The following is a 25,375-nucleotide window of genomic DNA, read 5'->3' as shown; positions in this document are numbered from 1 at the left end:
GCTTGGCAAAAGCTGCTATTCACTCTAAAAAATATATATATATTTTTGTATAAATTTTCAGTTCATGCTTTGTAATTCTTCAAAGGAACGCTACAGCGTTTGGAGTACAAATATCTATTCCTAATATTATAGTGTTCTGCTGCCTTTTTTTTTTTTTAAAAAGAGAGAGAGAAAGATTTACTCCACTTTAAACTGCGCTGGTCCCCGTGCTGCCGCTATCTCCTCCTTGGCTGAGATCCTCAATCTTGATGTTTTGCTCCAATCCAGTGGCTCCCATATGGAAGCACTCGGAGGCTATCACCACGTTGTGCCAGATAGCATCCCTTCTCAGAGATGCATAGAATGTCTGTACTTCATCCAGGTATTTCCTCTAGTGACTGTCTGAGTGACAGCCACTTAGACTTATGCAGCATTATAAACCATGTTTTTTCTATGAAAAAGCAGTGTTTACACTGCTGACTCTGCAATGACAGGCTATACTCTCCAGAGCAGCCACATTGAGCTCTATTTGTTCTGATGACTATAGTGTCCATTTAATTGTTTTACTTCTCGTTCGTGAAGGTTGTACTTTTGTATGCCATGGGGAACCCTGATTATTCTGGACAGCGTAAATACTTTGCTTAATCTCTGGCCTCCTTGGCGGCCACTGCTCATCAATCTTTCTCAAAAACGTCAGTCTACGATACATAACCTCAAAGAACTCGTCTATATTTCCCTGATGGGGAAGGAAAAAATAGAAGGGGGAAAAAAAGGCTTAATCTCTAAAGCACCAGTCATATTTACAGACGTGTTAAATTACACAATTTTTTTGCATGATGTTTTTCACACAATCCTCTCAATAACCTGACCAAGTGGATTGATTCTGTCACTTGATGTCAGGAGGACTATTCTAAACTGCAGTGCAAGTAAATGTTAAATCAACTATGTACTCGGAGTCAAACGCAAGCGGTTTAGCCCATTCATGAGCAGCACAGTGCTCAGCGTATGGACAGATTCTTATCCGAGCTCCCTTTACATATATGTATTTTGCCCCTGATTTCAATTACTGTTCCTCTCTCCTCCCACCAGGATAGCATTTGTGCATTTATCACAACTTGTTCTGAAGATCTGCCTGTTTTGTTGGACAAAAAGTTTATACAGTTTATAACTGTTCAAGTGGAAATATAATGATGTCCAAATTAAATTCAAGTCCACTGCTCTGTGACTCAAGACTTCCTTCTTGTACATCTTTTGGGTTCTATTGGTATTTAACAGGAATAGATGGATTATGGAGTAGAGTGCCCTCTGCTGGGAGCCTGCTTTATAGTCATCACCTGCTTGTAGATATGCATTAAACTCTGTGTTCCAATTTATCATGTCTGTCTGTCTATATTGTTTTTGCGAGATAAGAAATACATTGTAATGTCATGTGAAATCCCATTGTAAAGAATTTATTGGCACTTTATAGATAACAATGACACAAAAAATGAATCTCGAGTTTCACAAATGTTTAAGAGCTCTTCCTGCACAGCTAACTGCTAAACTAAGCAATAAGACCCGGTACTATGGAACCACCGGCAACGCAGGATATACTGCACGGAGCGCTCCGGTTCACATAGGATATTCTATCTACCTAGTCCACTGGCAATTCTCTATGAGTAACTACTCTATAGTGGACGACAAACCACAATAAACCTGGATGCTTCATGAGACACACAAGCTCCTTCTTGGTAAATCACGAACACACTTTATTCCGCTTCATAGACAGAATATATGACACTTCTCCAAATAACATCTAAACAACAATCCGTGACCAATCAGGGACATGAGAGGCCCAGGGAAAAACTAAATAAATTATAACAAGGTAAATCTCAACCAATAGAGAGCCTACCTTAAAACGGGTAATTTAATTCAGGAACAACAGGTAACGTTATAAAAAAAAATTCAAATGCTCATTAATAAAATAAACTAGGTACAGGTAATATGAGAAGGGGGGGGAAAACAATGAATCCACTTAACAGACGCCACTCTATTTCCCTAATTGTGTACAGGGCATGTGCCTGCACTGCAGGGGGTAAACCATCAACCATTGTCCCTGACTCATTTACTGTGGCACAATGTAATCCTGTAGAGTCTGCTGTACCTTTAACCCCTTAAGGACACAACTTCTGGAATAAAAGGGAATCATGACGTAATATTTCCATCATGTGTCCTTAAGGGGTTAATATTATGCATTGTACATGAGGCAAAACAAGAGACAACATAGGTCTGAGATGATGCCCGACCAGCAACAAAACCATAGTTCTGTCACAGTTATGTTTTTTTTTTTTTCATGAAATAATAAATCATGATCATCTCTCATGACCTGGTTATCTCTACAACAAATCTACATGAAAAATTAATTTCAAATGCTTAAAGTTTACACTGTAATTCTTGCTGTGTGCCTTCTTTAAGGTAATGTGTTGTGCTTTGAACTAGAGAATGAAGGGAAAATTAAGTTAATTTGCATGAAATGCCCCGTCTATGCCTTTTCAAAAGGGTAGTTGTCATGTACATCTGTTTTTATATAAAAATTAAAACCAAAAAATAGCCATGTATAAAAAGGGTAACATGTACATTGTATTCAGAGTTATTGTAATCTCAAACATGACCGTTTCTCTTAACCCCTTAAGGACCAAACTTCTGGTCCCCTGTGTCTTTAACCCCTTAAGGACACATGACATGTGTGACATGTCATGATTCCCTTTTATTCCAGAAGTTTGGTCCTTAAGGGGTTAAGGGGTTAAAGGATCAGATGAGTATTCTTATTTATTATTTTGTATTCCCCTGGTGTCTGAAAAGGTGCTTCTCCATCAGTTTTTTATCTAGTTAATGTGAACGGACATGTTTTTACATGGTGAGAGAAGGGAGCGGAGAAAGATCAGTATGTGTTTTCATGGAAGCCCCCATGTCTTTGTATCTCACTTACACAGACTCTTTATTTGTGTGTTCTATTTCAGCACTCAAGCCACGGGGAGTTAAGGACTTTAAGAAAAGGTTTATCCCCTTACCACTCTGAATCCCAGCTGTCATCGATATCACAGTATCAGGATCCCCTACAAAACGTAAGCAAAGCTCCCTGCGAATCTCAATTACCCAAAACAAGACTGTGCCGAATGCTACAGACTTACGAGTAGGGCTCTGAGACAGGCCTTCATTCTCTGTTGAGGCAAGATGAATATTTATGAACAGTTACAATGGCAAGGAAGTATTGTTAGCTCATAATAAAAGGACCCATGAATATTTACCACCTGAACCCCAAAGTTCACATTATTTGCTGCTGAATTTTCCCGTAAGTCACTCCGCTCTCATGTGCAGGAGAACGTTCCTATGAAAGAGCGAACTGTTAACACTTAGGGGCTTATTCACTATACTAGGCAGTGCAAATAATTGACTGGATTTAAATTTGTTGGTCTATTCTGGGTTAAAACAACACTCCATACACCATAACCACTTCAATGCATTGTAAACGTTATGGTGCCAGAAGTGTCCTCCATTGCAAAGAGTCAAACCCTTTAGAACTGTTTGATTTCTTACTTGGGGTTCACCTGGCGCCCATCTCTGTCTCCACTACTTCTCACAGAGAGCTGGAAGCTGTAGTTCTTATAGTGACTGCAGCGTTTTTGTATTTCCCTTAAGAATTCTCTATTTCCCAGTTTAGTAAATAAACCATTTGTCAGGATAGCTGATTGAGAAGTGTGGGGGCCATGACCCCTATCCCTGGTAAAATTACATTTCTGAGAAGGAATGAAATGATTGCCTAATGCTTCGCCTCTTGAAATGTCATGCATGATCTCCAGCAGGTTACTGCACTGGAACTTGGGTCATTGTGTGCTTTTGTGATGAGGCCAGAGTAATATTGACATAAAGGAAGATCAGAAAACAACTGTTGTAAAACTACTAAGTTTCTTGATACTCTGCCAGGTTTAAAGGGACACTATAGGCAACCAGACCACTTCAGCTCATGGTGCAGTGTCCCAGGTCCCTTAACCCTTTAAAGATAATTATTGTAGTTTATTAAAAACTGCATTAATTACCTTTGCAGGGTTAATGCCACCTCTAGTGGCTGTCTACCAGAGAGCCGCTAGAGGGACATTAGGGTCGCCGCCTAACTGACACTGTCCTTACACTATGCATGGGGACATCCAGCATCACACAAATCCCCCATAAGAAAGCATTATATAATGCCGTGCATGTGCGTTTAGTCTCCCCGCCGGCTGACATTGGTGGGAGAATGAACCAGCGCGGTTTTCCTGGCACTATAGTTTCCCAAAGGCTGGAAAAGCTTTGTGGAACTTTTAGTTTTCAATTTGGCAACTCGTGTTGGAGAGAGAATGACGCTGACAGGTGACCATATTGATTACATTGTTACAATGACACCTGTCATGGGGTGGGATATATTACACAGCAAGTGAACAGTCAGTTCTAAAATTCCATTTGTTGGAACTAGGAAAAATGGGCACGCAAAAAGATCTGAGTGACTTTGACAAGCTCCAAATAGTGATGGATAGACAGCTGGGTAAGAGCATCTCCAAAATGACCTGTTTTATGGGGTGTTCCTGGTATGCAGTGGTTAGTACCTACCAAAAGTGGTGCAAGGAAGGACAACCAGTAAACTGGTGTCAGGGTTATGAGCGACCAAGGATCACTGATGCATGTTTGGGAGCGAAGGCTTGCCTGTCTGATCACACAACAAATCTACTGTAGCTCAAATTGCTGAAAAATGTAATGCTAGATAGAGTGATCGAAAAGTGCCAGAACACACAGTGCGTTGCAGTTTGCTGACTATGGGGCTGAAGAGTCGCAGACCGGTCAATGTGTACATGTCCGCCAAAAAGGCCTTCAGTGGGAATGTGAGCATCAGAACTGGACCATGGAGGAACGGTTGCCTGGTCTGACAAATCCCGTTCTGGGAAACCTTGTGTTCTAGCATTCATGTGGATGTTGATTTGGCATGTACCACTTACCTAGAGATTGTTGCAGACCACGTACACCCCTTTGTGACATTGGTGTTCCCTGATGGCAGTGTTCTCTAGGATAATGCACCCTGCCACACTGCAAAAATTGTTCAGGCATGGCTTGAGGAACATGACGGTGTTCAGGGTATTGCCTTGGCTTCCAACTTTCCCAGATCTCAATCCAATTAAGCATCTGTTTAGCGTGCTGCTAAAAATTGGATCCATATAGGCCCCGCTGATATCCATAATTCAACACATCAAAGCTGTTTTGGCAGCACGGGGGGCGTACAAAATATTAGGCAGTATTAGGCATGTGGTTTTAATATTTTGGCTGATCACTGTAGATAAAGATACCTCTTAATGAGTATGTTTTGTCTGCAAGTTCATATGCAGTGATATCAATTTCACATAAGAAATCGAGCAGATCACAGCCAATTAGTCTTTCCTTAGCGTTCAATGGGAGCACTATTTGTAACCCTTTTTGGTCTTTCTCATCAACATGTGAATAAAATGAAAAACGAAAAAAAATATAAAAAAATAGATAAATACTTTGTTCCTTTCAGATGCATTCTTGAACTTTATGTACAGTAAGGATTATCTCTAAGTCATAATTTGTGTAAAAATCTGTGTTAAAGTATTCTTCAAAGTGAAATTTGTGTGCCATCAATTTTATTTCCATCATTATTATTTAGAAAAGCCCCTCCACTTTCTGCTGTTCTGTACAATGCGTACACTAGACATACAAATTAGTTGAACACACAAGTTTAACTTACTCAGAAGTAGTGAGAGTACTAACGAGCTTACAATCTAAAGATATACCTAATGTCAATGTACACACCTGACTGAAAACCTTTTAGAAACGATAGATGGGGCAGGAGCAAAGCTTCCATCATTTTTTGCCTATCTTGATAGGATGGTTCTAATCCCAAAACGTCATAAAACATTTATTAATTTAGTGTCTGTTGCCTACTCAAATTTTCCTTTATAAAATCCTCGCTGAGTTCAATAGGCAGGATGTTTTCCTGGACTCGATCTAAAGCTGCGTTAGACAACAAGACGACCCTGTTTTTAAAATCCATGTCTCTGTAGTATAAATTTAAATTGTCTCCCGTTGCTTTTCTCAAACATATCGTAATCTACAACAAATGTTTTTTATTTTTTTAATTGGACGTATTGTGGAATCTCGGCATAGTGAAGCACAGTTTGAAGTCACCTGTTCTTTCGTTACTTTCCTGACTTAAGACATCAAAGCTTGTTTCCTTTCTTCCCTCTGCCCCAAGCATTTTCTTAAATTCGTGAAAAGCTATTGACTCAACCCAATCATTGTTACATTTCCTGCTTGATCGACTGATTCTGCTGTTTCTGAAATCCACTTCTATTGATATAAGAAACTGAAAATTGTATATACCATTGTTCGCATTTCAGTATATTTCCACTTCGAATAATCATACAGTGTGATTTTTATCAGCGGTGTTTTTATTTATAATGAAATTACATGTTAGTAAAATTAATCTATTATACAGAGTTTTCAAAGGAAATTTGGTGCGGTTTTTGTTTACTTCAAATCTTATGTAATAAATTTGAAGTAGTGGTTTGGGGGCAAGCGATATTTGTGCGTGCTTGATACTTACTGTTATATTTTACTTCAATTCCTGCCTAGGGAGTTTGAGAATGTTCATTGTCTAGATAGATTCTGATGCTTTTAAAAAGACAAACTCAACTGGTGAACTTTTTGAATGCAATGAAGAAAGAAAGCTTAAACATACTTAAAGCATACAGATCAATCCACACAGGTTTCTAGTTCTAATGTTTTTTTTCTTTATATTTGAAAATGTAAAGTCCTACAGGAAAATAAAATGCGTTGCTGTGCAGAAAAGGTCGTAATATCTCCAACACTCCGCTTTTTAACTGGGTCAATGCAAGAATAAATGTTTTTTTTTTTTTTTTTTTTTTAAATTCTTTATTTTTGTAGTGCGTGAGGTAATAACAAGCAGTTAAGAGGTACCCCAAAGGCATTCCTCCAACGTATCGTCATATGAACATAGGGGTACATGTGGAAAACAAGCACATTTTTGTATTTAAGGATTCTCGTTGTAGTTTTAGCAGGTTAGGGTTGCCACAGTAGTTTGTGTTATCTAGCAGATTATTAGTTAAACGTTTACATGGCAATAGTAGATGATTTGAAGCTAGCGTGGCTCCAGTCTAGACATACATTCCAATTTACGTACAAGCTTGAATCATTCTAATGAGGAAACACGTTAAGAGTTGAGCAAGCAGAAGATCGCTTAAAATACATCGGGTTTGGGTGTAAGTTACGCCATGTTGGGCGGTAGTCGCATGTCAATGTCTGCCTTGCTATGTGTATTTTTAGGCTAGGGGACATGTGAAGGGTTAAAACAGCTTGTATGTATAAACAGTATGGTGAAGTTTAACACATATGGTATGTTGTATGCACTGCTGATTAATATATTAGTGCCCTCGGTAGCTCGAGTGGAGCAGAGCTGGATACCAGTTGCGCTGTGCACTATACGCAAGAGTGGAGAGTGAAACATGTGGCCTAGGGCGTTATCAGGACTGGCTGTAGGATGGTATTAGACAGGCCATGCTCTGACTTATATTGCTACAAGCAGTAATAAAGATTCTATATGTTTGGCCTATAGTGTTATAACATTGTTACAGTAGTCGACAATTGGTGACATTTCTGGTGTCAGTTTCAAGATACGTTACACTCTTTTTTTTTTTTTTTTAAAAAGGAATTCAAGAGTAAGCATAGATAGGAACAACAATCAGGTTGTACATGCTGTCTAAAACAATTTTGCTTGAGATAATTTTTCCATTGTTAGCCATATGTTGCAAGCGATCTGCACAATTTTAAATGCTTAGTTACTCATGGGTTAACTATAGGGTGTCTGTGAGCATAAGAGACAAACCAGGAATCACAGGGTAAACCAATATGTCTGCATATTAGTCAGGTGCTTTGCATTTTGATAATACATGAGTTCTTATGCATTTTGCGTGGGGTTGGAAAGACTCTTTCTTAAGTGAAACAAATAACATAAATTTTGAACTTCTTAAACTTGCTGTTTGAGTTTGCATCGCTGGGTTGTGTGTAGCCTCGGTTAGGGACCCTGTCTAGAGACAAGTTACGGCTATCAACCAGCTCCCGTAAGTAATCAGTCATCCGATTCCCTGACTGGGGTTCCATCTTCCTTGTGTGCCATGTCTAGAATTTTCCCGCCAGGGTGAGAGTCGGTTGGGCCGCAAGTTGCAGAGGTCTGTGGACAGTCCGCTCGGGCTCCCTCCTGTAGGTTGTGGGTGGGCCCTCTGTTTGTTGTGTCTGCCGGCAACCATCCTCTCTGCCACCCGGTCAGCCTGGGCAGTCGACAGGGAGGCAGGTCTTGCACGTTGGCGGTTCCCGCTCTGAAGCATGGGGGCGCGAGTGTTGGTGCTCAGCAAGCCCGGCGCCGCTCTCTGCCGCGGCGGTCTTCTGCTTTGCTCCCCTCGGGGGGCCGCTCTGGAGCCACGAGGGGGTTTCCCGTCCAAGTGCCGCCGTGTTGCCGGGCGGATCCAGGCCGTCGCCTCTTTCAGCGCCAGCTTGAAGGCTTGTCTCCGGGCGTTTAGCCGCTTCCAGAGGCTGGCACGTAATCGTTCGCAGAACTCCCATATGTGCGCGGGAGGCTTGGTAAGTGTGCGCTTTTTCTTGGGCTGTGTTAGAGTCGCCATCTTGGTTTGGCCTTCGCAATCCAGTTTGGTCGTTTTTTTCGATTGGTCTAGTTTTGCTGCTGAGGCTTTCGTCTCCAGCTTGGACCGGGATGTCCCCCGCCGGTCCAGAGGGGGGGGAAGCAGGGCTGTGTTGTGTTCATGCTGGGAAGCGCGGCTCACGGCGGGGGATCGGCCGCCTCCCCCGGACCGCAGGCTCCGTTCTGGTGTAGGCCGCATGGTCGGCATTGGGTTTCCTGCCGCGTATCGGCTCCGGAGAGGTACTGTTTTGTGGCTCTTGGCATCGTGAGTCGTTCCCCGGTCACCTTGTGCCACCATCGTTGGCAATTTCGTTGGTATCGTTGTGATTGTGCCCGTTATGGCAGGAGCTTGCAGATTGTGCGGCCGACCATCTTGGCTGTCAGGCCCCGCCCCCCGGTTCTTTGCAATTTTAACATTATTCCCTTGGAACATGCTACTATTTAAGTAAGTACAGAGTTAAATTCCTGATCACAGCAGAATTGATACCTGGGCTCCCCTCTGTCAGCTGGGGCCATATTTAAGGCCTCAGACTGACCAATTTGAGTGCTCCACACAGACCTTTAAAACTGTATAAATCCCAACCATTGCGATTCTCAAGCTAAACCTGCCCAGTGGGAGACTCCCAAGGTCTGAAAAGACTCTGCATGCTCCCCTCTCCTTAATCCCTTGCTGACTGTCAATAAATGTTTTTTCAATGCATTTCTTTTTGCGTAGTTCAACATTGTCTTCCAAAGGGTTAATGCCAACTACATGACAACAAATATTTGCTCCAGAGGGGAACAAGTGGATTTTCACAGAGGGAGATCATCACATCTAATTTTTGGCTATTTCTCAGTCTTCGTTTACTCATAATCCTCAATAATGGTAACTACAAAGCCTCTCATAAGTATTCCCCTTCCCTCCCTCTGCTTTGCGTTGCGTTGAAAGATCCGTTTTTTTTTTTTTGTCTCTTTGTGCATTTCTGAACAGATCTTAAATAAATACCCTGACTATGTGGAGTTGAAACAACAGAATTTCTAAATAGAAGTACGTGATTACATCTACAAATCATCTTGCTTCCATGTATATAGAAAAAGGCAATAGACCATCTTTTAAAGTATATCTTTAAATGGAATCACTCATTCTGTAATACTGTAACACTACTCACTGCAAAATCTCGTCTCCTTTACCTTTCTGCTGCTTTTGAAACTGTTGATAATCAACAGCTTTTTCTTATCCTTCGTAATCTCGGTCTACGAGGTATTGCTCTCTCCTGGTGCCCCTTTTACCACTCCCAGCGCTCTTTTAGTGTTTTGTTCTCTGGCTCTGCCTCTTCTCACCAACCCCGCTCTGTTGGTGTTCCCCAAGGTTCAGTCCTCGGTCCTCTACTGTTCTCGATCTATATTACCTTCTTCGGAAAACTCATCGGCTCTTTTGACTGCCAATATCAAATATCCCCACCCCTCTTGACTAGTGTTTCTGACTGCTTCTCTGCTATTTCTAACTGGTTGGCTGCTCACTTCCTTAACTCAACCTGTCAAAAACAGAACTTCTGGTCTTTCCTCAAGTGTTGCTACTCCCGTTTCTGTCTCCCTCCACGTTAATGGTGCTACCATCAGCACCACCACACAGGCTTGCTGCCTAGATGTTCTCTTTGATTCCAACCTCTCCTTTACTCCTCATATCCTACTCCTCATATCCCGTTGATCGCCAAATCCTGCCGCTTCCATCTCAAAAACACTGTGCGCATACACCCTTACTAAACTCCAGACGTGGCTAAGGTGCTGGTCCATTCCACTGTCCTTTCTCGCCTCGACTACTGCAATCTACTACTCAGTGCTCCCAACTTGCCCCATTACAGTCTTTAATGAATACGGCAGTGAGGCTCATCTTCCTATCCTCCCGCACCTCCCACGCTTCACCCCTCTCAGTCCCTGCATTGGCTTCCCATCTAACTTTGTGCATATATTAGTGCTTTGCCTTGGTCCCTTCAAGGCTGAGGAGTTCCAGGGCTAAACGGTAATAATAGGTTTGTAATTAGGTGCAGACTGGTTGCCCTAAAGTAGCAGGCTGAGTACCTGGGTCAAATCATGGGACTCTATAGTGTTTAAAAGCACTGTGGTAATCACTGTCCCAATTGTTAATCCAGTTCTGGTGCAGCAATGTTATGTTGGTGAATAGAGGACTGTGAGTGTATACCTTTTTCTAGTAGGATGGATCCCAAACACTGTGTCCCCACTCCTTAATTTGTATGTGAGTCATTCCTTTACTTGCCTGTATGTCTCTCACCGTGGCTGTATGACAGTGAAAGCATATGTGACTTGTGCCTGCACATACATGTTCATAAGGGCTTGAGGACAGAGATGCATCATATTTTGAGTTTGGCTCAAGTTCCAGATATTTTTAGGACCTAACTATACCCCTGATGATACCCTATGAACTGGCGCACGATGGACACTAGGGACAAACCTATATTCCTAGTACTATAGTGTCTTGTTGCCCGATGAGTTTTAGGTCACCCCCATTTTACTGTAAAAACTTGAGATTTAAAAAAAAAAAAGGGTTTTTTACTTAAAAAAATGAATAATAATAATTTAAAGGCCAATCACAGAGACACCCGCAGCTCCTCCCACAAAGTCAACTGGATCTCTCTGCAATGGTCAATCTAATGTTTCATTAAGACAAAATGGTCTGGATTGCTTTAGTTCTCCTTTAACCATTTAATTTCCTTCTGTCACACTGGGACCAGTTACATTACTTTGTATAGAATTTCACTTCTGTCTTTAAGACATCACAGATAAAAATCAAACTGCAATGGAACAGTCATGACAAGTGACAGTGCTGGATTCCAATTACCTCGATAATTACTTGATGCCTCTTCTAACAGATATTATTTCCTGATTGGTCGGAATGATGAAAATGTAGCTTTTGTCCTTACAGTAATTCACTGGGAAAAGACAAGTCTGACTTGTCCTGAAACATGAGTATTCCGTGTTCTGGAGAGGGAGAATACCAATCTCTGCTGTATTTGAGTTAACCACATTGTATTCTGAGTAAGAGGTTATCTTGATCAGAATCTATGGACAATTCTTCTATTTCTGTGGTGGCAGATTTTATTATTCAACTGCAATTGCACAAAGAATTTTCTATTTCATTTAAAAAAAAAAAAAAAAACATGTTTATCTCTTCTTTTTTTTTTATTATGCAATCTATAGGAGGGTTTTCACAAAGCTGAGACTTTAGTTATTGAGTGGTTGCTAAAGCATGAGCTCACTCAAATGTAGTTGATAGGTTGAACTTGGGGAATTTTCTTTATTGGGGAGTTTGGCCCACATGGGTCAATATTTCTGTAGAGTCCAGGTTTTTAAGCAGACCCTTAGTGATAGGAAATGAAATCTGCTCTGATTCTTTTTGAAAGTATGATGCATTAGCAAGCGGGTAGGAAACAAACAACACTCCAGCTATTCTGGAGAATGACCACCATTTTGTTCCAGTAGGCAAGGTTTGCAGGGCATCATGGTAGTCTTGTCATGCTAAAAGTTTCCTGTTTCTGATGTTTCAAAGCAAATCTCGTATAAATATACTGATTAGACATACAAGAACATAAGTAACCGTATAAACCATGCATTTGTATGAGCAGAATCTGGGGGGAAAAAAGGTATAATTCATTAAATTGTGACTTTGGACCAAAAGTAGGGACTACTATGTTTAGTGAAATCCTTCAAAAACAAGAGCTTACAAGAACACTGAAAATAGATTGCTCAGGAAACTTGCCCTTCGGTGGGTCCCTGCTTAGGTCTCATACACGTAGCTCACTTGTGCCATTACAAAGCAAACCTTAGCCACTTGCATACAGTAGATGATGTGTTCGGTGGAAGGGTGAGCCGCCCTGTGTTAAATTGGCACATTGCTGGTGGGAATGCTGGGAGGGATGTGACTGCTCTGGGAGGTGTTGTGATCTGATGCTGGGATGTACTTCCAAACAGTTGGTTTGGAGGGTGCAGCGTAAAACACAAAAGTAAATTCTACTATTTGGGGGGGAGACGTGTACCAAAATACATTTCTCTCCTGGGTACCATGTAACCTAGGTATGTTGATACCGGAGAAACTGACGGAAGCCAAGCACAAAGAGATGGACACAGGTTTCTTCAGGAAGGAAGAGATTCTTTATTCGGTTCACCGATCGAGACTCAGAGGGACTAATGTCACCAAAATACAGCAAGTTCTGAGCCCCGGACAATAATGCAGGCTCCTTATATAGGCATATAACTCCTCCCATATTAAGCTCCACCCGCACATTCTCTTGACCAATCAATACAAATAAGAATTAACTTCCTGTTTGACCGCATGGCTTGTCCAGCACAATGGAGGAGGGGAATACCACATCCTGTATTCTCGCACATGCTCCGTACACTACTGATCGTATCTTGCCACGTGCAACCAACTGATCGATACGTCAGCATATGCACGTACACATGCCACGTGGTAATCTCTGCCTACTAAATTTATTTTTACCGAGATTCCACCACAATGTCTCTGGTCGCATATCAGACTAATCCCCCACGTACAATGACAATCCAGATCCGAAATGTTAGCAATTCCCCTTTGCATAAGAGATACCGCAAGCCCCGATTCATTGAACCTTGTATAGCTGATACCCCTCTCATCACAGTGAGCGAGGGATCCATGCCTGGATTACCTTTTTGTTTTTGGGAGGCCAAAGTCATGTTTTTGATGAGATAATTGTTGCTTGTAAATGGTAATTGTCTTTCTAATACGATGACTCTTGTGGTGACAGGGCCCAGCTCGGATAACGACAGAGATGTCTTCCGCAGGGCCAGCTGGATATGTCCCAGTGGTACAGAAACCAGAAGCGGTTGTGCATGCAATGAAGGTATGAGAACAAATATCAATCAGCATGGTTCAGATAACACATTTTAAATCTGTAAAAGGAACACTATAGGGTCTGACCGACAAACCTTTATTCCAGACCCTATAGCAGGGGTAGGCAACCTTCAGCACTCCAGATGCTGTGGACTAAATCTCCCACAATGTTCTTGCAGCCATAATGGTGGCAAAGCATCATGGGAGGTGTAGTCCAAAACATCTGCAGTGCCGAAGGTTGCCAGCCCCTGCCCTATAGTGTCAAAACCACCGCCATTGCTGGCCCACACCCATTATCCGCCTCCTTGCTGACATCAAAATTTATGATTTTTAGCCAATCCAATATTTTCCCATAGGAAGAAAAGCATTGGATTGGCTGAAATCAACAACGAGGCAGGATGGGGGGCGTGGCCAATCAGCACCTTCTCATAGAGATGCATTGAATCAATGCATCTCTATGAGGAATGTTCACATCGCCATGCAAAGCGTATAGACATTGGCAGTGCTGCACACTCTGCTTCCTGTGCAGCACTGACCCTAGAAGCACCTCTAGTGGCCATTTGAGGAGTGGCCACTAGAGGTGTCCCTAGGGGACAATGTAAACATTGCATTTTCTCTGAAAACACTGCTTACTGCAAAAAGCTGTACTGACTGATGGACTGATTATATTGTAACATAATACTCACCAGAATAAATGTATTTATTTATAATAAGGATCCGTTTTGTTTTGTTTTTAATTTAATTTTGTATTTAACTTTTAAAATTTCGGCTTTGACATTTTGATTAATTGAATAAGATGTAGCTCTCCGATTGTGTTTTTTTTTTTTGTTTTTTTTAAAGGTTTCATATAAATATTTTTTTGCTACAAACAACTCCTGTGATGCCTAGTTTGCCATGACCATGTTTTATGCAACTCTTCTAAATTTTGATGTAGAAGAAAGCGAGAAGCTTTCAATCTTTATCAGCTCATTACTTTTTCACTAATTATTGAAGCAAAGAAAAGGCACATGTATAGGGTTGTAGACTAAGCCATGAATTGTCAGGCATTGACCTAGGAATGTAAACAATTAGGGTGAAATGGCAGATTGGAATAATTTTCTGACTCGCCTATGTTTTTGTCATGGCTACTTTGGCGTGAAATTTGTTGGTTCTTTTCTGGCAATTCATGGTTTAGTGACTGACTTGAAGTGCAGTTTAAAGACTGAAATTAGTTTTAATCGTTTTTGAAAACCATCAATTACAGGTGGTCCTCGTTTTGCGACCTAGCTGCTTTACGATGGCTCGCACTTACTTGGTAAGTGTGAACCGTCGTGGGAATTGGAGGGATTCCCTGCTCTGCTGCGTTCTTCTATGTTCGTGGACATTTACCCGAACATAGAAGAACACAGCAGAGCAGGGAATCCCTTAACGCCTCACTTATCGATCAATTCGTTCTACGATTGGGTCTAGGAACGGAACGGAACCCAGTCGGTAAGTGAGGCGTGTCTGTAGTCTCTATGGTCTTCTATGCTTCACACTCTGCACAGAAACAAGGAAGACCATAGACTTGTCAAACACTCTCTGCCCAAAGGTGCATGTATATGGCTTAAGGATCCTGTCATATACTAAAGGTAGGGATGAGTTTTTCTCAATTTGTTTTTATACATGTACTCCCCTTAAAAATCTATTTCCTTTCAATGCTTGATTAATATATAAAAACATATTTATAGGGTGACAGATGTCCTTTAAATCACTAGATGGGAAATTGGAGCAAGTTGAAAAATCTAGGCCAAAAAGAAAATCAAGATGGAAAAACTGACTTATCATTCCAATGTGCAGCTACTGGATTTTGGCCAAAAAGTAGCAATTCAGTTTCAAATGAATTGTTAACTAGTAAATAAACCATAAAGTGCATGCCCCGGGTAGTGAAATGAACAGACATTTAAAATTCCATTTGCTATAATGGATTTTAATACATTGATATATATTCACCTTTATTTTGTTCTCCCCAGGTTCTTGAAGTCCATGAAAATTTGGACAGGCCGATACCAGACAGCTATGAGGAAGACCTCAGTGAGAAAGAAAAGGCGATTGTTCGAGAAATGTGTAACGTGAGTGTATATACCGTGTGGAAATGGTTTAAAGGGACACTCCATTGCCCAAATACAAAAAAAAAGTCCCTGTGTTAGGATATGTGCCCCAAATGAAAACTTGCATGCATTTAATTATACATTTTTTTTCATGATGGTATATCTAAAAAGAAGCTTGCATAAGCTGCAGTTACCTGGCCGGGAGCCTTACCAAGCCCTCCCCTTCTATCCTTTCTGTGGTTGTCCAATCACAGACTCCCAACGCAGCACAATGAGAAGTCTTCTCAAGTGCTCTAAACAATTGCTGCCTCTTGAGTTTAGCTTTACTGAGCTAAACAACCAAGAAGTAACAGGACCTGTTGTCTGCTTAAAACCAGGGGGTGTAACCAGTTAATTTATAAAAGTGTCAATTTCTACTAAAAGAGAAAGGGAAAAAAGGACAGACTATTCACACATAAAGCATTTCAGCAAGCTAAAGTGCTTTAAGGGTCCAGAGTGTCCCTTTAACGTCTGGTGTGAACTCCCTGAATCAGAGGGACGTTTTCACTAATAATTTAGTGAATTGAAAACAAATTTCAAAAATTGTAGATTGAAATAGCCACGCTGTGATTATAGGGAAATTGGAGATTTTATTTCCCAATCAGTAATTACTGCTTACATTTTGCAGTTCGGTTCTCAATTCACTGCCACTTAGTTTTTAGTCTATAAATTCTTAACTGTTTTCCCCGGAATTTGATTGCTCTATCCGACATGTTTCCTGGACTCATCACTTCTTCTTGCCAATGGGCAATACATGAAAAGAGATGCCCTGTCGTATGTAGAATACATTTGTTCCTGGGTTAAAACCCATTTACAGAAAAAAGTTCTTCTAGACCACCTCCATGATTAAGGAATGAATTTCCATTTAACAGCATATGAATGCTATATGCTGTGGTGCATCACGTTATCATGTGCTGCCTATCCACATAAAGAAGTGATTTGTGTCCTTGAAAAATGGATGATAGAGATGCATTTGCTTGGCGGAGTGGCGTGATTGCAATCCATGTACTGTGCATCCTCAATGCTTCTGATCCTCTTTGTATTTTATTTATTTTTAACAATAATTGAGATGATTGAGCAGTGAAACTCCGGTGGCATGATCTATACATCAAAACTGCTTCATGGAGCTAAAGCTGGGTTAGCGCTCAGAGTATCCCTAAAATAAATGTGTTTAGAGGTCAGATGGTGTAAAATAAAATGTGTTTGTGTATGTATATCTATATTTCATACAAGATCCAGCGCACTCACTCATTCACTAAACAGCAATTTCAAGTGGTTATATATATGTCACTTTAGAGCTGTCTTCGCTCTATTGCACCCCACCCACCTCACCCTTTAGCAAACCATCTATTTGGTGAGCCCTCTTTATTTATACAGGCTTACCCGAACGTTGGTTTTGGCACGACACAACCAACTAATTTCATTCTCTACCTTTGTTCCAGACTACAAATAAATATATATATACAGTTTCGATAGAAGAGCGAGCACTCAAGGACTTGTGCAAAAAAAAAAAATAGTGGCTTTTAATCCAATCGGTCAACGTTTCAGTTTATAATTTGAACTTTCTTCAGGACATAAAGAAAATTCTAAATTGTGAACTGAAACATTCACCAGTTGGATTAAAAGCCACTATATTTTTTGCACAAGTCCTTGAGTGCTGGCTCTTCTATCGAAACTGTATTTTTGTGCAGCTGAGCACCAGGCAGAAACACAGAGGAAAGCTGGAGTGCAAAACCTCTACTAATGGGGGGTGGGGTGTGTGTGTGTGTGTGTGTATATATATATATATATATATATATATATATATATATATCTCAAAAAAAGAATTACCGGCACTCTTGGAATAAATTCATCCAGTTTATTTGTAGGTAGAATAAGTCAACGTTTCAGCTCCCGGTCGGAGCTTTCATCCGGACACACAAGGCCTTGTGTGTCCTGATGAAAGCTCCGACCGGGAGCTGAAACGTTGACTTATTCTACCTACAAATAAACTGGATGAATTTATTCCAAGAGTGCCGGTAATTCTTTTTTTGATTTATATATTATTGGGACTTGGCACCTGGTTACATTATTTAAGTAGGAGTGCAAGAGGCTCTTTCTTATTTGTATGTATGTATGTATATATATCTCATTGCTAAACAAATACACAGTCAAGCCATAATACTTTATTTTCCCACAGAAATCTCACTTTAACAGTGCTCTCACTACTGCAAGGGATTTTGGGTAGGCGTATGCAAATGAGTTCAACAAAGAACCAGTCTTATGGCTTGGGGTGTGTGTTATCTTGTTCCATATTACATTTTCAGTTGCATAAATCGGTGTAAGTAGATTATGAACTACCCTAAAATGTTCTGCAATAGCTACACCCCCTAATATGAAAGTGTTCTTCTTTGGTCATTCGAACTTTGCACAGTTACAACCAGTGGAATGTAGGGCTTAGATTTGGGACTGCTCAGGCACAGGTCACTTCCATGCAGCCTGCACAGTCTGGTAATGGAGATTCCACCTCCGTATCAGTCAGTTGGCTTTCATTTGGAATCTATAAAGGTCACAGTGTCTGGAAATTAATTTCTATATTTGTTCTCCGGCAGGTGGTGTGGCGAAAGCTGGGTGACGCCGCGAACTCCAAACCATCCATCAGACAGCATCTTTCAGGAAATCAATTCAAAGGGCCTTTGTAGGATCTCCCTTCCTCCTTGATTTTTAAAGAAATAAACTTAAGGCAGGTGGTGTACACCACAAAAAAGGCAAACTGTGAACAATGTAAATACACAAGCTCACGAACAATGTGTAAGCGGGAGATGGGCACAATATACTGTATATATGTTTAGTCATTGGAATATGAGACTTAAATATTTTGTAATGTAGTTCACTCACTGTACAGATCCTGTAGATAAGAATTATTAAGAAAACACTAGCCTGTGAACTAGTCTTAAGATTTTTTTAAAATTGTACAAACAATTGTTTATGGATTACAATCTTTGTCTTGACAAAAAGACATAAATTGTTTCAAAAAAAGAGAATAATGCACGGGGTTTGCATTTTTTTCCCCCCATTTTGCCGGGAAGAAGCTGCATATTAAAAAAATATATATATATTTTTTTTTTGGAGGTCCGAAGCTCTTTTTAGTCAGCCCCGGTAATCTTCTCCCTTGATCAAGTGCCAGGAAATTCCGTAGGTGGTTGGCTCAGTTACTATTTGCTTGACTCGCAGGTGACAGCAGCCTTCTGCACTCCAGATGTTGTGGACTACATATCCCATAAAGCTGTTATCGACATAATCCTGGCATACCATTAGGGCAGACATAGTCCGCAACATCTGGACTGCCGAAGGTTGCCCACACCTGGGCTAGAGTGACAGAATACCTTTAAGCCAATAGAAAGGCCAAGGTATCGGACTGCTGTAGAAATCGTTTCTTATAACTTTTGAATCTGTATTGATATGAAGTCCAATTTAAACAAATTTTAACCTGAGACCTCTAGCATGCTTGGAATTATAGTGCAATAGCAGCAAAATGTGACTTGTAGTTTCACCCTGTTCTAAAATTTACCTCAGAGTAGGGAATCATTTGACGTAGAAAAAGAAAGAAAAGAGAAAAAAAAACATTAAAGCAGTTTAATTTGTTAATTAGTGATATGTCATGAGTTGACCGTTGACTTGCAATATTTAGACCACAATAACCAAATTAGGGAAACTCGTTCATCGCTCATTTTGCAGTTTGGCTTTTTGTTCCAGCTTACTTTTCAAGTTTTTGAATAACATAACCATCAAAGTGGCTTTGATTTAAGCAATAATTGGGTTTATTCACTAAAATAAGATTTGCACAGAATTAACTAGAGGATTTAAAATTTTAGGCCAAAAATTGCAAAAATTCTCCAGCCCACTTAATTTTGTCAACCATTTGCTTTCCCCTTGTCAATTCTTACCAAACTCGGGTTACGTAAATAAAAATATATAACCGGATTGTTGTGCTTCTTGAATGTTTTGAGTTTTTGGACAGAATATTATACACTGGATTATATTATAATTTGAAGACTTCTTGTAAGCAATTGTCTCCTTCAGGACAGATACAAAATGGCTGATTTAGGCGTTGATTTAATATTTTTGGATACGCTTTTCAAATAATTTAATATTTTTGGACAAACTTTTAATTTATATTTCCCAAAAATATTGGAATATAAAATCTATATAGAAAGAAAATATAAATGTTTTCAAATACTTTCCAAAATAATTTTTAAACGGTGTATCCAAAAATCTTAAAATCTGGACCTTAATTTGCTTTTTATGCAAGAACTTGCATACTCAGATTCCTGGACTAGTAGTTTGTACATAGGTAACAGACCTCTTTCGGTATAGTATATCACATTTAGCCAGTATAAAAAAAAAAACATGTGAGAAGACTCAGTGTGAGAAGCATAAGAAGCATGGAAACTTACTAATAGCAAACTAGTGCTAATACAATTCACGCCTGTGCGTTGTAAAATATATGTTTTGCTATAAATATATATTTCCACAGAACCTGGCGGAACATTGATGAATTAAAATTAATAGATTTTACAATTTTCTCTTTGCACTTCCTCATTGTTGGCACACAGATCAGGAAGTGCAGTAATACAATGAAGGAAGTTAAAAGTGCACCTGAGAATGTCTTCCCCCAGCTTGCTGAAAAATATTAATTAAATTAAACTTATTAGGGTAATTTACTTAGCTCAAAATTGCACTTGAATTCGTGACTGGACATGTTTCAATTTGTTTATTCATTAAAGGACCACTATAGTGCCAGGAAAACATACTCGTTTTCCTGGCATTATAGTGCACGGAGGGTGCCCCCACCCTCAGGGTCCCCCTCCCGCCGGGCTGGATGGAGAGGAAGGGGTTAAACACTTACCTTTCTCCAGCGCCAGGCTCCCTCGGTGCTGGAGACTCTACTCCTCCTTTCCCCGTCATCGGCTGAATGCGCATGCGCGGCAAGAGCCACGCGCATTTAGCCAGTCCATAGGAAAGCATTCTCAATGCTTTCCTTTGGGTGCTGGCGTCTTCTCACAGTGAGAAGCGCGGAAGCGCCTCTAGCAGCTGTCAATGAGACAGTCACTAGAGGCTGGATTAACCCTAAAGTAAACATAGTATGTTTACAGCAGAAAGGGTTAATCCTAGATGGACCTGGCACCCAGACCACTTCATTAAGCTGAAGTGGTCTGGATGCCTATAGTGGTCCTTGAAAGGTAACATGGAAAAAAAATCCTGAGACTTTTTCCAACTGCACTAAATTAGATGTCTGCAGGAAAAAAACATGGGAAAACATGAAATTCCTTATAAAATATAGAATTCAGCTAAACTAAACAAGTTTTTCCTCACCTTTTTGCACCTTTTTTCAACTTATTAAAAAAGTTGAGTTTTGTAATTGGTGAATAATACAGTATGTTACATTCTTCCCGATTTTGTATAAAAATGTTTACACACACAGGTTTGTATTTCAAAATCCTCCTTTCCTGTATAGGTATCTTGGCAATAGTTCCCAACTAACACATGTCTTCTGAAATGGCTGTCTGTTATCCAGAAGCCAAGTTTTTCATTGATTGTACAGATGGAGAATGGATATATATTTTGTAATAATGTTGTAATAGAATATGCAGAACCTGAGAAACTATTTTTTTTTTCCTTTCACCCATTATGTTCAAGGATAAAAGAAAATTTGTATATATTTATTTCAATATGAGGGATGACTTAGACGGGCATTAATTTACCCATGAAAACTTCTTTTTATTTTTAAAAAGGACTTTGTAGTTGCTGACACACATCATTAGCAGATAGTTACATATCAAAGATTTCCTTGTGAAAAGCACACACTGTATAAAGAGGCACAATCTGTGGCATTGGTTAGTTAGAGACAAAGATCAGCCTGTTTCTATGGAATTCACTTTGTTGCCAACTCTGATATCTGATCTTGTGAAACGGTGAGACTGGAAAAGAACACAGTATGCGATGCCCACAACTTCCTCTGTTATAAAAGCTATTGTTTACTTGTATAAAATTTAAATAAATATACTCTTCTACAATAAATGACTACTGTTTTATTACAAAAAAACAAATAACTATCGTTATCGTCATCGATCTCTGTACGTCTTAAAGACAAAACTATTTCACCGCGATGTGTCGCTTTCTACAGTCAACAAGGAGATTTGGTTTTGGAGTTTTTAAATTTTGGTTTAACGCCAACATTACTGGCATAGTGTAGCGCTGGCATTTCATTTAGTTAGAATTAACTGTCGTATCTATTTCTTTGCCCTAACAAAACGATTCAATTGCTGTTTTTATGCTGTATACTTTTTCTTCTGTTTTGTACGGTTTAAGTAGTAGGAATTTTTTTACAGTTTTGGTGTTTTCTTTCTAAAAAGTTTTGAGTGTTAAAACAAGCACAAAAACAACTTGGGTTAATGAATTGATTTTAGTTACAAATCGTGCTCCTACAGTCTCACTGCTCAGTTCTTTGCCATTTACTTATTAGTTTAATTGATTTGCTTATACAGCCCTAGCCACGTCTCCCATGGCTGAGACTCACACAGCTACCCTACCAACATCCTAAAGAACTTATAATATTTAAACTTATGTTACTTCACAGTGTGTTTAACTTAGAATTTCATGTTTCCTGCTCTGTTTATTGCCTTTTAAAGCTGCAACAGCCTCTTGTGCGTGATTAAAGTTAAATTAATAGAGCAGGAGAGAAGAAATTCTAAAGCGGATACGGTGTGCTATAAGATCTGATTGAAAATGTAACAGTTTTTTTTTTTCATGGAGGCTTTGTGAGTCATTCAGGGCAGGTGTGACTAGGGCTGGATAAAAGAAAACTCTGTTAATTTAAAGGGAAGAGAGTTAAGCAGTGAGCATGATCTATACACTAAAACCACTTCACCAAGTTAAAATAGTTTAAAGAGAAACTCTAAATACTAAAACGAAAACATGATTGAAAAGTGATGTCAAGTCATGCATTCAGTCTTCTTCACCAATCAGAGAATTGTTGGGATTTCAAATTTTTAAGCTTAAATTGCTGAGTTTGAGAATTTATTTCCAGTTTGGTAAATTTGACCTAAATTTGTAAGTAGTCAAACATTTTTAGAATGGTTTTACTTCTTACCTGGATCTGACAGGCACACCTCTCTGCCTCCACTACTTAATATAGAGAGTTGGAAGCGTCTAAGTGGGAGCTTCAGTTGGCTCTCCTGCGGTAAGGTCTGAAGTACCAGGCTAACTCATTGGCTGAAAGTTGGCTAATCACTGTCAGCCAATGAGCTGATTCCTGCACCTTCGGCTTAGCTCAGATAAAAAGCTTTCCAGCTCTCCATATGAAGTAGTGGAGCGAACCCAGGTAAGACGTCAAAACTTTTTCACACAAGGGGGGCCATGTGCACTAGAGCAAGTGTTCCTTTAAACCAATTTAGTACAGTTTGACAACTTGCCTGTGTGCCTGCACCACATCTGGTCTCATTATAAATATGCTTGGCTGAAACAGGACCATCCTCATTCAGGACCATCCCCCGGCTGATGCTCCCATAAAATTACTACATTCCTGCATGACAGAGGGTGTAGTTAGTTTAAAATAAATGTGGAACCTATTGAATACGTAAAAACCAGCAGAAAAAATAGTCACAAATCAAAAGTTTAGATAAAGGGTCCTAATAGAAGTCATATATGTTAGAAAACAGAGCACAATAGATGTGGAGTCTAATAATACCTAAATATTCCAACCAAACATGCAGATTCAAACCAGTTCGTAATGTGGACAAGAAACCATTACAGCACCAGAGAAGTCAGACAAAAAAATCCAAACGCAACACACCTGGACGGTCACAGTGTGAAATTTGTCGCCAAACATTAGTATTTTGATTGCGGGTCCTAATTACTTGAACGAATGGTGGAGAATAGATTTGGAGCGAACAGCAATTTGGCTGAATTTGGGCTGACTGGGTGAAATTCTGATTTTAGAACTGCAGTAGAACCTTGGGGAAACCAACTCGTGTAAGCTTGAACATGAGTTTTCATTTGTGATTTTGGCTGGCTGGCACCAGAAAAAAAGGGGTTTGGAATTTAATTATATTTGAGTGGGGGCAAATAAGCAGCTTAGTCTGCCCAACCATGTCGACTGGATAGACTGTTCAATTGAGTAGTACCCAAAAAATGCTAATTTGTTAGGGAACAACCATTCAATTTTGCTATTATTCACAGATCAAGATCAACAATCAAAAATGACTACTGGTGTGGAAAAAGGAGCAGCAATAAAGCAACTATAATTATACGCAAGATTTGTCTAGTCTAGACACTTTGACTTCAGCTATTGGAGGAGACAGACCACCAGTGACACTGTGTTTAGCTTCACTGTGTTTAGCTTTTGGCGAAAGTTGTTACTTTACACAATCATCCAAATACTTTACCTAATCTATTGTGATAAGAAAAATAAACTCACTGTCATCAATGACACGTACTATTCCCAACCTGTAATTGAGGGATGGTAGAGGAAGGGGTATTGTTCTGCAACCCAACATGCCTCTTCCTTGGGCATGAGGACTGCTGACCTCTCTGTCGCTGCTGCCTCCACTATCCCTATTATTAGTAGTATTCAAACGCCGTGTAGCATATACATCCAGTTCAACATTCAGGAGGCAATTGGTGTTTTTTTTTGTCTTCTTTTCTCCCTATTTTTTTAATGCTGCAACTACTTCTGCAACTTATGGCACTGCAGCTCTTTCTACCACATGTAGTTCAAGCATTAGTTGCTTCTTGGGAGCACCAAGAAGGTACAAGGGGAGCACAATGTAGTGGTTGTGATGCCAGGAGGACCTTGCCACCATCTATTGTATGTAATCCAACCCTATGACAGGCAGCTTACCTAGTGTCCACTGGGAACCGGTCACAACCACTTCACTCTTTAGCTTAAAATGATCCATTGATGAGCTTGTCAAGCACTGAAGCGTTTGGCTTAGGATAAATAACAGAAGCTCCATGCAGGAGTGGTTCTTTGTGGAAGGTTTTCACCAATTTGTATTTAAACACTGCTATTTTCATGTGTGTTATGGCTTGAGATTGCCATATGTTCCATTAGGAAGATGTCAGGACTTCAGGACTGTCAGGACTGCAGAGTGCCTGGAACTTTTTTTCCAGGTGACAAGTCAAACGCTTATTAAACTGTTTGATTCCTTATATTAAGTGGTACCAGGGCACTCCTGTAGAAGTTATGGTGCTTTGTGTTCTTTTGACGCATATACTCGAACACCTAGCACATACATCCAAATTCAGTGACATGCATGCATTCTGTAACCCAGATTTCCAGTTGTACCTCTTGAAGACCAAGCCAGAGGATATGGAGGTTGTGCCTTGATAGGGCATGGTGGAAGGAGGCACATTAAGACTAGTTTAGTTTACGGTGTGGACAGAGAGAAAACTCCCTTCTAAAATGTTACCAGTTTAAATGAGATGCAAAGCTATTGGCACTAGTGACCCATTTTTAACCAGGAAGTCATGCCCCCCCCCCCCGTCCTCCTTAAAACAGAACAAGAAACCAAATACCTAAACAGGTGACAGGGAGGTCAATGTAATGATGCCTTAGGGTGTTCTTAGACACGCCATTCTGCACACCCTAGCCCTTGAATGATTTCCCTCTCTAGTGTTAGGAAGGTTGTACAGTATAAAGTATGA

At 40.1% G+C, this 25,375-nt stretch overlaps 1 protein-coding gene across 1 annotated transcript in view; it reads left to right on the top strand.

Annotated features, from left to right (window-relative positions):
• Positions 1–18,705, top strand: part of CCDC85C (coiled-coil domain containing 85C) — an 89,991-nt gene extending 71,286 nt beyond the window's left edge. Inside the window, exons 3-6 of the mRNA XM_063440194.1 lie at positions 2,979–3,083; positions 13,495–13,590; positions 15,572–15,670; positions 18,280–18,705. Coding sequence (XP_063296264.1) covers positions 2,979–3,083; positions 13,495–13,590; positions 15,572–15,670; positions 18,280–18,369 — 390 coding nt within the window. The 3' untranslated portion in view covers positions 18,370–18,705. The remainder of the gene's footprint in view (positions 1–2,978; positions 3,084–13,494; positions 13,591–15,571; positions 15,671–18,279) is intronic.
• Positions 18,706–25,375: the final 6,670 nt, after the last annotated feature.

Source organism: Pelobates fuscus, chromosome 13 (genome assembly GCF_036172605.1).
Source record: "Pelobates fuscus isolate aPelFus1 chromosome 13, aPelFus1.pri, whole genome shotgun sequence".
NCBI lineage: Eukaryota > Metazoa > Chordata > Amphibia > Anura > Pelobatidae > Pelobates > Pelobates fuscus.
The sequence above is the reverse complement of the archived record's forward strand: the minus strand, read 5'-3'. Positions and strand labels throughout refer to the sequence as shown.